Here is a 14,393-nt window from a genome sequence, read left to right as displayed (position 1 = left end):
ATGCAAGATTTTTGCAGAAGATTGTGCGACCTTCCATATCTGTGGACATGTTCATTGCCATAAAGTCTGAATATGGGCTGCTGAACATCCTCATGCCTATGCTGAGTACGAACGTAACACCCCTAAAGTGAACGTGTGGTGTGGCCTGATGCATGATATGGTGATAGGCCCATTTTTTTTCGCGGAGCAGTCTGTGACGGCAAAGTCCTATCTTGACATGTTGGAATTACATGCAGTGCCACAATTTCCAGAAGGTGTCATCTTTCAACAGGACGGCACTCCTCCACACTACGCCACCATTGTTCGTGAGTTTCTGGATAGAACATTCCCCCGGCGGAGGATAGGCAGGGGTTCTGTCAAGCCATGGCCACCACGATCCCCGGATCTGACGCCCTTAAGACTTTTACTTTTGGTGTTATGTGAAGCAACATGTGTACACTGAACATATCAACGACATTAATCACTTAGAATCACAGACATTATTCACTCTGTTACACCAGATGTCCTTACCCATGTGTGGCAAGAACTTCACTATTGTTTGGATATGTGTAGGGCAACAAATGGAGCCCATATCGAACTACACTGAATAGGTATGAAACTGGGAGAGTTTTCCTTTTATTTGGTGCAGATTTCACATTTCTATCGTCTTTTGTTGCTTTCCTGTGACCAGTCAAAAGTGCACCATGATTTTACAGACACATGGTATTGGGTCCTCCCAGATAATGAAGGATAATCTCCCCATGTTAAGATCTATAACTTAATTACACCTGCAAAATCTCCTTTACAATAATAATTTTTGGGGATTGGGACACTAGCATCTTTGGGGATGGGTATCAGTATTCAGCTTTGTACAGTCACCAACTACCTATATAGGTCAGGCATTGAGCTCTATGCAGTTGCACAGTGGTTCAAAAAAAACCACAACTATGTAGATGTTTCCTGCTGTCAAGAAAAATATGATCTAATGGAAGAGTCACACATCAATCCCAACCAAACAGATAATCATACCAATAAATAATTGTAAATTGCATTTAGGGCTCTGAAGAACTAGGAATCATGGGGTCATGAGGGTCTCTCTGAGGAAGCAGCCATTAAATCTGAAGCTGGCAGGGTAATAAAGAGCAGGCTAAGAGTAGAAGATGGAAGAAGACCTTCTGGTCAGGAGGATCAGCAAGTGTGAAGACTCTGAAGCAAAAGTTGGGGGATGAGGAGAGATGGAGATAGCAGCAATGGTGAGGCTGTCAAAGTGAGGGGGGCCAAATCTCACAGAAACTTCTAGAGCAGGGGTCCCCAAACTATGGCCCGCGGGCCACATGCGGCCCCCTGAGGCCATTTATCTGGCCCCCGCCGCACTTCCAGGAGCACTTCTTTCATTGGTGGTCAGTGAGAGGAGCATAGTTCCCATTGAAATACTGGTCAGTGTGTTGATTTAAATTTACTTGTTCTTTATTTTAAATATTGTATTTGTTCCCGTTTTGTTTTTTACTTTAAAATAAGATATGTGCAGTGTGCATAGGGATTTGTTCATAGTTTTTTTTATAGTCCGGCCCTCCAACAGTCTGAGGGACAGTGAACTGGCCCCCTGTGTAAAAAGTTTGGGGACCCCTGTTCTAGAGCATGGTAGGGACTTCAGGTTTTACTTTAAGCATAACAGGAAAGGGTTGATTTGTTAAGCAGGTGATGTGATCGCTCTGCGCTGAGAGAAGAGATTAGGAGTCGAGGACAGAGTGCACTAAGGCAGAAATGTATAATGATAGCTAGTGAAGTGAAGACAGTGGCTTGAACTGGGCATGTGGCAGCTAAAATGGGAGAACTGTACAGATGTAAGATAGATCTTGGATCAAAAATAACCCATGGGACTTAGTGTAAAGTTTGGGATATGACTATGGGTAGGGATGGCATATGAGGGATGTAGCAAGTTAATGGAGACATTAAAAGGACTGAGACGCCAGAAAGAGAATAGGATATCCTCGCACCTTGAAATATATGGGAAAACAGGACTCGAAATGAGAGAATCAGAGCAAAGTGCTAAAATCTTCAACAGATACTGGGCGCAGAGTGACCAGAATGTCTTTCAATTATAGCTACAAGGAAGAGAGGGGCGGTCCAGACTGACGGTAGGAGTAGCAGAGCGGGGTTTTATAGGAATCTGATGTGGAGACAGCACTGAGCAGGGTGCAGACCAGCCCCCTCCAACTCCGACAGAAGAAAATGGAAAAAATGGACAACCTCCACTCAGGATGATAGAGAAATGGCCTCACTAAGGGCAGGAGGAGCAGGAAATATTTAAGGGAGGTGAAGAGGAGTATGCTAATACTTATCCACAGAAGGTATTGTGGATAAATTTGAGTGGGAGGTTCTAGTGAGTGTTGAGCCAAGAGGAAAAAATGCAAAGCATCAAGAAAGAGCAGAGGGGACGAAGACATTTTTTAAAAAGATGTGAAATGGTGAGTTTAACTGGTTGCCTGTTGTCAATGTTCTGAGTTCCATAATTTCATTCCCTAGAGGATGTTGGTTATTTATCACTGGTATGGAAGGGAGGCCAGGCATGTTTTTCCTCGTGATCTTCTATGGTAAGGGAATAAGATTGAATCTAGGTCCAGAAGTCTGGGGTTGGACCACACATGTGCCTAAAAGGCTCTTACTTTCTTGTTCATCTGGCCTTCTTTATGGCTCTGCTCAACCATCACCTGTACTGGAAAGCCTTTCGTGATTTCCCTGACTAATCTTTCTCACGCATCTTGTGTGGAATTTTATTAAAGCATTTGTTTTACTTTACTGTGTTTGATTTTTATTTATTTTTCTCCTTGAATAGAGTTATTTCTCAAGAGTAAAACTAATGCTTGAATTATTTTCACTTGGCCATTACCTAGTACAAAGCCTGCTAGTTTTAATAAGAGCTACATAATTAAATGAAACTTGAATCAATCTCAATCATTGTTTGCTGGTCAGTCTTGTAATATATAAATGTTAGGTTTGAAGAAGAGTTTGCACAACTTTTCATATAAAGTTTGGTATTTATATTATTTTTTATTTGTTTTGTATTTGTATTTTTCTGAAGTGAGAAGCAGGGAGGCAGAGAGACAGACTCCCGCATGCACCCAACTGGGATCCACCTGGCATGCCCACCAGGGGGTGATGCTCTGCCCATCTGGGGCATTGCTCCATTGCAACAGGAGCCACTCTAGTGCCTGAGGTGGAGGCTGTGGAGCCATCCTCATCACCCGGGACAACTTTGCTTCAATGGAACCTTGGCTGTGGGAAGGGAAGAGAGAGACAGAGAGAAAGGAGAGGGGGAAGAGTGAATAAGCAGATGGGTGCTTCTCCTGTGTGCCCTGGACAGGAATCAAACCCAGGACTTCCACATGCTGGGTCAACACTCTACCACTGAGCCAACCAGCCAGGGTCTCTTCATATTATTTTTTAAATTGATTTTTTAGAAAGAGATAAGGGAGAGAGAAAGAGAGGGAGAGAAACATCAATTTGTTGTTCCACTTATTTATGCATTCACTGGTTGATTCTTGTATATGTCCCCACCAGAGATCAAACCTGCAACCTTGGTGTATTGCAACAATATTCTAATCAACTAAGCTACCCTGCCAGGGTCACATTATGTTTAACCTACCGTATTTCCCCATGTATAAAACACACCCTGTTTCTAAAAATTTGGGTCTAAAAACTATGTGTGTCTTATACAGTGGTTGTAGATATTTTACTTGCATTTCCTGTTTTTTTGTACTTGTTTTGTGCTCATTGTTGAAGACAGTGATTTGTCATCAGATACAGATGAGGACAAACTAATGGATGAGAATTTTGATAGTGACAAGGAGTTGTATGAATTTTATGGTGAATAAAACTTGAGTTCAATAACTTTATGTAATACAATTTTTTTCAAATTTCAAGCCCCTAAATTAAGATGTGTCTTATACATGGAGCATCTTATATTGGGGGAAATACGGTACTTTCTCAATAAATCCTTTCAGTTAGTTACAGTTAGATACAACAGTGTAGGAATCTGTCAAGATATATATTCTTAGTTGTAACTGTGCTGAATTACCCAATTATTTCATATTTTCTTGATAATGGCTCTAGAATCAAATTAATTTCACTATTAGACATTTTCATTGTTTAATTTCAGCTTTGAATATCATAAATTTAATGCATCAAAAATAAAACACTACAGTAAAAATATATACAGTGAAAAGATTTATGGAGTTTTTCTCTTATCTTTGGAGAATTTACTTGTTTTCCCTCCATCAATTTTATTCACCTCATTCTTTCTTATACCTGATGAATAAACTTTCAGTCTTTTGTTATTGAAAACAATACTGAAATCTTCTTGTTTATACATCATTTCACACATGTGTAAGTAACTACACATGTAAAACTACAAGGCACTTCTAGTTAAACTAAGTATTAGCAAAGATGTTAAGCCATTAAATCTGTATCAAACTATGTAGTTCAATTCATGTGGTTGTAAATGACCCCTCATGCCCAGTTTCAAATTCCCTTTAACATCAAGGGATAGACTGATGGACTGATGAACTGTAGGAGAGAGGGTGCCTGGTTCACTGTCAGCACAATGGTAGTGTAAGAGGCATGCATGAAATTTTTAAAGGAACATAAGCCTCCTTAGCACCCTATATCTACATATTTACTGAATTACTGACATTATTAATAGAATATCTGCCCTAGTGTTACTGGAGAAAAGAAAGAAAAGGAAGGGAGGGAGGGAGGGAGGGAGGGAGGGAGGGAGGGAGGGAGGGAGGGAAGAATTTAGTAAATAACCAAGTAATGAAAACATGATAATTATAAGGAAGAGAGAGGTAGCACAGACTGATGGAATGAATACCAAAGAGTGGTTTCATGGGAGGACTTAAAAGTATAAACATAAAGACTTGTGGCAAACTATAAGCATAGCCAAACATAAATTGTTGTTAATGTGTATAACCAAAAGAAAAGGGAAATAAGTTAATTTTCTCAAAACTTTTTAATAGTGAACATAGTAGGTAGCAGAATTTTCCACAGAGGATTTGGCAAGTATTGGTTCTCGGGGGATAGATTTAAAAGTGAGAAAAATAAACTCAAAAGAACAATCCTTCTTTGGCAGAACTGAATGCCTAAAATGACCTAATAGATTTCTTTTTTCAAAATTCCAGTATTCAGTGAACACTGCCTCTAAGTGCCCCTTTTGTTGAGTTTGTTTGTCCATGCATGCATTAATTAATTTGCTTAAAAACGGCATTGTTTGCAACAAACGAAAACCATGTCAAACAGTATTGGAATTGGTGAACAATCCCAGATTCATGATTTTGTTCTATATCCTAAATTAGTTTTCTGGGATGTGATATGGGCCATTTCCCTTTACATATTGCCTAAATCTGAAAATGGTAATGGTTTAGCACACTGACATTGCTTGGTTTGCTGTTTTTAATCATTTTCATGGTGTTCAGTTCATATGGCTATATTGGGCATTTTTTTGTATGAACTTTCCCAGAAATATTTACAATGCATGCTTGCAGTCTATAGACAGTTTCACCACTGACATTCTGCAAAGATCAATGAGAAAATAGCAGCTCTTTCTATAAGGTGAGTTTGGCAATAGGCATCATAGCATGTAAATATTTACTATGTATAAGCCTCTATCTTTTGAGGGTCAATTTGACTCCAAACAAATCCATATATGGAAAAATTATCTGCTGTTTGGAAAAAAAAAAAGTATAAAATAAAATCAATTAGCTTTCTAGACGAGACAAAGCTAAAAGAGTTCATCACCACCAAACTTATATTACAAGATATACTAAAGGGACTTCTTTAAGAAGAAGAGCCCTGGCAGGTTAGCTCAGTCGGTTAAGATCATAGTCCCAAAACAACCAAGTTGCAGGTTCAATGCTCGGTCAGGGCACACACAGAAGCAGCCAATGAATGCACAACTGAGTGGAACAACAAATGTATGCTTCCCTCCCCCCTCCTTTCCTCTGTCCTTAAAAACAAAACAAAACAAAAAAACATTAAGCCCTAGCCTGAGTTGGAGCATTCTTCTGGAGCATGGAGATTTATACCCCAATCAGGGCACATACAAGAATCAACTGATGAATGCATATATAAGTGAAACAAGAAATCAATGTTTCTCTCTCTCCCCCTTCCTCCCTCTCTCCTAAATCAATCAATAAATTAACATTTAAATTTAAAAAAAAAGTAAAAGATGGCTGACCTTGGGCCCAATGTCCACTCTTGCTGTGGCAGAGGTAGGGTAACCTGTCAGAAACATAGCCATGTAGACCTATCCCTTTGACAGGAACAACAGGGAGTAGTAATGTTATCTAAGAAAAGGAAAGGCTAGTCACCAAATTACGTACTACATTCTGCTAAGAAACTATGTATTAACGCTATTTAACAAAACAACCATCACACATTTCAAAATAAAATTTTTAAAAATTAAGACTGCAGGTTCTGTGAATCAATTCCTATTCTGTGATTATTGTAGGGATCAAAGTACGCCACTTTGGCATGAGAATTATTTTGAGCAGAAGGCTTCTAATATCCAACAGACGCAGAAGGAAGCCTTCATAGAGCTTTCTTTCCTGACTATAAGCAGAAACCTCAGAAATGGAAACTGCAGTAAACCTTCTCTCCTGAAGAAGGTTTATGGCCATGAAGAAGGCAGAAAGTCAGCAATAAACTGGCCCTTCCCAGGCAAACCTTACCCTGTTAGTTTTGCCACCCTTGTTAGCCTAAAGCCTTCCCCTTTGCCTTGTCACTTCTCCACAAATGTATTAGCCTTTGTTGAGATGCTATGTAAACCCAAGGTCTAACCCCTCTGCATTATACAGCACTGAATTTCCCCCTGTATCTGCATGCTGCCTATGTTACTAAACTCCTGTTTTTCTATTGTTAATCTCTCTTTTTTCCAGTCTAATTTGCAGGGAATAAACCTAAGTGGAAAAAGTTTTTTCCTGCCCCAGACTATTGAAACATAAAGAAAAAAATGATAACTCATATGCTGATAAAAATTAAAAAAAAAAAAAAACTATTGGACTATTGGATGCCTTTAGTTTGAACTAAAAGCAGATGATTGGGCTTTTCATTTTCAAAGGGCAGTGTGAATCTCTTGCTCACATATTTTTATATCTCAGCTGATTGCATGGGCAAGAAACAATAGTTCTTTGCTGCTTTAACTAACTAGATCATTTCAGTATTTTCTTCCATGAACTCTACTGCCCTAATTTTAATAACATATAATTTAGACATAAATTTGTGTTTATGTTTACATATTTTGCTGGGGATATTGTCCTACTTGACGTAAGATTTACAAAGTGTTGTCAGATCCAAGAGAAGCCAGAATCACTAATGATGTGGAAAGTGACTGTACTAGGTTGTCAAAATATCTATTGACTCATTATACTCTGCTATTTCTGATCTTAAGCAAATCTAATAAGTGTTTGAGCTTAATTTTCCTCATCTGTAAAAGGGTTTTGTAAAATAGTTGCACTGCTTTCCTCCTACAAATGTTCTAAAGTTAAAATTCAATGTTATGTAATTTATATGACACTTAAAAATATACAGCATCATTATCTTCGTTGAGCAGAGAAGTCTTTCCTCAAGCCTGCTAAACGTCAGCATTAACTAACCTTGCAAGTGTACAGAATAGTCACCAACACTGAAAACCATAGGATCCCTAAGTAATGCATTGTGTTTATGTGTGAAGACTTTACATCTCTACCTTTTATCTTCAAAGTTCAAAGAAACATTTATTGTTATTCCAGCTTCCTGAACCAACAGCTAGTAAGTGCTAAAATCAAAACAATTTAACTTTGAACCTGAATCTGCAAAAAGGAAATGAAATGTATATGGCAAAATCACCCTTTGATGTGTTGGTGGAACTCTTTAACAACTGCTAAGGGATCATCCTCTGCACGCCCTGTCTCTCTTGGCATCATGACCAAACTGTGTAGTGATCTTTGTTGATCATGTTAGATACATCTGTGGAATGTTTGGCCTACTCAACAGGTGCTCTTTCTGTCTAGTTATAAGGAGTCAGACATAATCTGCACACTGTATCATGTGCCCTCAAATTACATCCTAAGCTTCTCAGGGCTTCTTATGTCAAATAACCAATTATGGTCAAAATAGTTTAAAACATTTTTCAAACTAAAAGACTGTAAATGCAGTTGATCAAATATTCAGATCTACAAATCAAAATAAAGAACAAATTGGTTCTTTTTAGCTGAAATATAGGACTATTAATAATGGACTACACTGAGTTCACAAGTATTCCAAAATTTTTCATCACAAAGAAGCATGAGTCCTTTAGTATGACTTCTCTGGATTATTTCTTGCTAAAATGTTATTTTCTCTATTTTTATAAAGTTGTTCTCTTTTTTCCTTTCTTCTTGACTGTTTTCGTTATTTTTGGAGTATGACTATTTCTTTAAGATTTTCCTTCTCAGAAGGTAAAGAATTAAGCAAAATACACACACACACACACACACACAAAATACATAAACACAACAACAGTGTGGTGATAGGCAGAGGGAAAGGGGGGTGGGACCTTAGTGGAAGTGGGCAAAGTGGGGAGAATGCAGAGACTTTACTTGGAGTTATAGGCACACAATGCAGTATGAAGATGTTTGTTGAGTTGTATACAGGATATCTGTATGCTTTTAGGAACAAATGTCACTTTAATAAATTCATTAATAAAATAAGTAAATTAATTAATTAAAAATGATTTTCTTTCTCTCATTAACCACTGAAAACAAGAAAAATATTTTGCAAAATAGCTTTTCACACAAAAAGGTATGGCCTATATAACAATAGAAAACTGCCTATGTATGATGCTGTATTAATAAGGTGATCTAATTTCTAAGGTATTTTAAGGATATAAGTACTCAATTGCTAGAGATAATATTATCAGATTGTGAATTTGAGAGGACTAATTGGAAGCATAAGTACAGTTAGCACTTGAACCCTGGTCTTAGAGAAAAGACCAATTCTGCCTTGGTTTTGCATTCACCATCAACATTATGAATCACAAACTAAATACTATGATAAAAATGTTGGCACAGATTTGCAAAGTTATGATTATGAATCAGAGCATCCCAAATCCTTAATTTTGAAACATTTCAAAAATTTGAGTTGCATGTCATTTATACGTCAGTTGATTTTGAGATAAAATCCAGTTCAGAGGCCTTAGTGGAGGGCACTGACACTTATTACCAAATGGGCTAGAAGCTCAAGAAAGCCCATCAATAGGAATGTTCACCATAAGTCACATTAAATATTCAGCACATTTGAACAGCTGTTAAGGGGATAAAGTTACAACACAAAGATTGCTCATATTTACAACTGTAAAGTGAGCAGACCAGTCACAGTTTCTCCTGTGCTCAAGAAGAATGATAGTATCACAGAGAAAGTAGAGGATGCCTGGGATAATAATGTCTATCCTGGAAAGTTCCAGATTCTTATTCTGATATGGTCATTAAACCCCTTGGGCATATGGATGAACATTCCAATGGGTTTTCACAGGGTGTTGGTGGCCAAGCCCAAAGGGAAATAGAGAAAGCTCTTCCCTTTTCCACCTTCCTACACCCATTGAGAGGATGCCATTTAAAGAAGCAGACAACCTAAAATCCCACAAAATACAACCAATCCAAACACTCAAGATGCCCACAGTTTAGAAACAAGCCTTTATTTATACATAGAAATAGTTTACTATAAGCCCAGAACTCCCTGATCTATAATTCAATATTAGAAATAAAGAAGCAAAGGGGAGCAGCATATGCCATCCAAAAAAATGTCTCTGAGTGGCTGCAGACAGAGGAGAATCTCTGAAAACAGAGAAATTGTCTTTCTCTAAGGGAAATCTCCATTTGTTGGGGTGTCTTCCTCTCTGTGCTAGGAAGAAAAAAATAACTAAATCTCTAGAAACTCTTACCGATGAAGAAGTCTCCTACTTAAATCTGAATAATAGCTTTATCCTTGTTTATGTGCTTTCCCTGTTAATCTCCCATAACTCTCCCCCCAACATTTGTTTTTTATTATCATTTTTTTTTGTCTTTAGCTGAAGATAGTCTGTAAGGTGGTAGCTTCAGCCACGTTAGGGAGTTCCTAGGTTTTCCTAAGTATCTCCCATGTATACTGGAATATGGTACCTCGATTAGAGCATCATTTCAAGGTTGTGGATTTGATCCCCGGTCAGGGGACATAAAAGAATCAACCAATGAATACATAAATAAGTAGAATGACCAATTAATATTTCTCTTTTTCCCTCTCTCCCTAAAATCAACCAATCAATCAATAAATTACTTTTTTTAAAAACTTGTTTGTTTTTCTCTTGTTAATCTGTTTTACAACAGGAAAATCTCAGCCAAGAACCTAGAAGAGTTGAAGGAAAATTCTTTTTCTTATCCTGTAAAACTAAAAGTCCTTACCTGAACTAAGGGACAAAATCCTTAATTATGAAAACAATTGGAAGATCCACAGCAACTGCAGGAAATTATAACTTGGTTTTAATTCTTAGCAAGACCTCTGCAACAATCAAATGACTTTTTAACTCTCATATGGTTTTAAACCCATTTCAAGTAATTAGACCTCAGTTTCAATGAGCGACAGGCAAGAGAAATTCTTGCATTCAAATAGAAAATTGTCTTAACTCTTCTTCTTCCTTTCTCTCTGTAGTCCTAAAGTCAAAGGAAGTTATTTACTACCAAAATAAAATGAATGCAATATTGGCCAAAATTAAATTCTTGTCTTTTTTTTCCCTTTTTCCTTTTTCCTCACCAATGCATGTTCCACCTTGTATACCATTTTCAGCTGAAGACAAAAATAAAATAATAATCAATGTGGAGAAGGGGGTGGCTCTGCACCTCTGATGCACCTGAGGGCCACATCTTGTGTCTGAAATGGAAACCCCTTCTCACTGCCAGCCTTCAAGTCCTGCCCCTGCAAAGATATTGTAAGATCAGTGGATAATGGGGGAAGGCCATGTGAGGAACTCAGACCCAGGAACTTTGGCTAGGGCCGCCCACAACCAAGCACGCCAAAAGAAACTTCCCAGAGGTCCTTGGGAAAAGAGTGACCATCTGTCAGCCAGTGAGATTTCACCACGTCATATTAGCTCGACCACGCTAGAGGACCCCTTTAAATATCTGTCATGCAGTTTAATCCCCTTGACTCCTCTGACCTCTGTCTCCCGGGACCAGAGAACCTCGTCGGGTGGGATAAGCTGTACTAAATAAAGCCTTGCTATTCCACACTTCGTGGCTATGGCCCCTTCCTTCCTTCTCAGTGGGGAAAAATACCTTACAGATATAAACAGCCCTCTTCCCTTTCTTCACTTATCCTTTACAATGACTTTTCTTATATCTGCCCCTTTAGGGCAGGGGTAGTCAACCTTTTTATACCTACTATCCACTTTTGTATCTCTGTTAGTAAAATTTTCTAACCACCTACTGGTTCCAGAGCAATGGTGATTTATAAAGCAGGGAAGTAACTTAACTTTATAAAATTTGTAAAAGCAGAGTTACAGTTAAAGCATATAATAATAATTACTTACCAACTACTTTATGTCAGATTTTCGCTAAGTTTGGCAGAATAAATCTTTATAAAACAACTTACTATAGTTAAATCTATATTTTTATTTATACTTTGGTTGCTCCACTACCGCCCACCATGAAAGCTGGACAGCCCACTAGTGGGCAGTAGGGACCAGGTTGACTACCACTGCTTTAGGGTATGTGTCTCTTTAAAGTCTCCACCTTAAATTAATCTAGTAAAACATGGCATGTATATAACATCTTTATACACATGCTATTCAATATATGTACTATTTTTTTTTATAATTCAGTTGTTCATTCTGTGGGTGTCCATCTTAAATTACATACAAGCTCCCAGGCCAGACAACTGTCTTGAGAATTTGCTGAGAACAGAGCTTATCATGGTGCCACATGTAAATAACACTTAAGAAATAATTATAAGGATAAGCAATACAGTACTTAGGTAAAAGTAGAAAGGTTTTTGGAATACTAAAAACAAACTTAAAGAAACCTGACATACTCCTTAGATCAGGGGTCCCCAAACTTTTTACATAGGGGGCCAGTTCACTGTCCCTCAGACCGTTGGAGAGCCGGACTATAAAAACAAACTATGAACAAATCCCTATGCACACTGCACATATCTTATTTAAAAGTAAAAAAACAAAACGGGAACAAATACAATATTTAAAATAAAGAACAAGTAAATTTAAATCAACAAACTGACCAGTATTTCAATGGGAACTATGCTCCTCTCACTGACCACCAATGAAAGAGGTGCCCCTTCCGGAGTGCGGCGGAGCTGGATAAATGGCCTTAGGGGGCCGCATGCAGCCCGCGGGGCCGTAGTTTGGGGACCCCTACCTTAGATCATGCCTAGAGTACAATCCTTCTTTTCCAGATCTTAGTAAAATTTCAGAACACAGAAATGAGACTATCTGATGATATATCCTCTAGTTTTCTTCATATAAGAGTACTTTGTAAAAAGGACTGGGATTTTTAAACTCATGTTAAAGAGTCCATGAAATTACAAAATGCATAAATCAACTATAAATCTATGTAAGAGAGAAGAGCTAAAAAAAAAAAAAGCAAGGATGTTTATTCTCATAATTTTCTCCTTTCATTCATTAACATTCCACTCAATCGAAGTGCATTTTTCAGCTGCAATTAAACAGACTTCAGCAAACCAGAAGAAGAATATCTAACTACAGAAGAAAAGGGTGCTACATTTTTTTGCTGTGGCACATTTGCATGATCTCTTTTTAATACAAAACAGTGTTTCCACTCAGTTTCTGCTTAATCTTAGCGGGCATTTTTGTCTGATGAAAAACGGCACCATTTACTTATTATTTCCTGTAAGTGAGATTGTGAAGAAGTGCAGTTGAGATCCATACTTGATCTCTTCCTTTCAAAACTCTGAAACGTGGCTTTGTTCTCCTACAAGTTCAGATGGCATATAGGAATTCCTTACTTCCTAGATGTTAGATGGCAAGACCAGTTGCTCATCCTCCACTTTCCTTCTAAAACGCGGCTCTTCTGTTTCCAATGTCATTGCAGCTTTCCCAGGTGTAAGAGCAGGAAAACAGAAGGCTTAGTGTTCACTCTACAACTAAACCTTCAGAAGTAATAGGGAGCTTAGCTAATTATTCTTGATTAGCATAAGAATAAAAGCCATTAGGGTGCTCACTCAGTTTAATCAAAGAATGAATGGCCTCAGGCTCACATAATTGTAACTCACTCGGAGTACCCTTAATTTTCACGTATAAAGAAGAGAGAGAGAGAGATCTGTGCTTCTCCTGGCGATGAGACGGTTTTACGTCTTCCTGCCACCATCGTCATCTAGACACCCTCCTCCTTTATTAGGTATACACGGCAGAAACCCCCTGTTTACAGCCAGGGACATCCCCAGACCTCTTCTCCAAAGTCCCCCACCTCCTGTGCATCTTAGAAATTGAGAAACGCTTCCCCTTCCTTTCAATAAAGTTGGTAACAGGCAGGGGAAGGGGCTGCCGGCCGCCTTTTATCTCCATTCACAAATGCGGCTGTGAAAAAGCCCGAGGAGGCACATCCTGTGCGCGGATGCTAAGCAGAAATTTGAAAAGAATGGGAGGTCCCGTCCAGCGATGATGGACAAAGACGTTACAAACGTTTGCGTGGACACAAACCACGATGGTTTTCCATCCGCCCCCCTTCTGCCAACCGTGTCTGAGGAATCGCAGGCGCAACCCATACACACACTTTGTGTAAACTAGAATCAAAGTCATAAACAGTTACCTTCGTTGTTCCGGCGGCGGTGGGCATGGCTGGAGCCGAGCGGAGGCCAAACCCAGCGCGTCCCGGGCCCTCTGTGCCTTCTGGGTTGCTGGCTGCGGGACGTCTGGGGAAGTGACCGGCTTAGGGACTGCTACACGTGGCGGCGGGACTGCAGAGTGGAGAGATGCTAGCTCTCTAGAAGATTGCATCAGCAGGAAGAGCCGTAGGGGTGTTTCCCCAAAACCGTCCCCCTGGAGGATAAAATCTCTCCCAGCATGAAAATCCAGACCCCAGGCTCAGCCTAAACCTCACCCACCCACCACTCACAACTGGTATTTGGCCATTTCCAGAGTAGAACACTTTGCAGTTGCCATTTCAGTTTCATTCACTGCTAACACCAAGCACTGCAGTGTTTAGACTCATTCTATTCCTTGCTTGAGAACTTCCAGTTTAGCTTGGTTAGTGCTTCTTATTGTACATTCCACCCCCCACCGTATGTGTTGTGCGCAGCGTTCTCTTCCTTTCACCCTGGGGTAGTACTCAGCCACTAGATATTCTTTGGGCTTTGGACATTAGCAACAATGCTTTGTGTACTTTAGTGCTCACAAA

At 39.0% G+C, this 14,393-nt stretch overlaps 1 protein-coding gene across 1 annotated transcript in view; it reads right to left on the bottom strand.

Moving 5' to 3' along the window:
- Positions 1-13,949, bottom strand: part of BCAT1 (branched chain amino acid transaminase 1) — a 118,257-nt gene extending 104,308 nt beyond the window's left edge. The window contains exon 1 of the mRNA XM_066354388.1: positions 13,806-13,949. Coding sequence (XP_066210485.1) covers positions 13,806-13,832 — 27 coding nt within the window. The 5' untranslated portion in view covers positions 13,833-13,949. The remainder of the gene's footprint in view (positions 1-13,805) is intronic.
- Between the last annotated feature and the right edge of the window lie 444 nt (positions 13,950-14,393).

The sequence above is a fragment of the Saccopteryx leptura genome, chromosome 1, assembly GCF_036850995.1.
Source record: "Saccopteryx leptura isolate mSacLep1 chromosome 1, mSacLep1_pri_phased_curated, whole genome shotgun sequence".
Lineage (NCBI taxonomy): Eukaryota > Metazoa > Chordata > Mammalia > Chiroptera > Emballonuridae > Saccopteryx > Saccopteryx leptura.
This window is presented reverse-complemented; position numbering and strand designations above follow the sequence as displayed.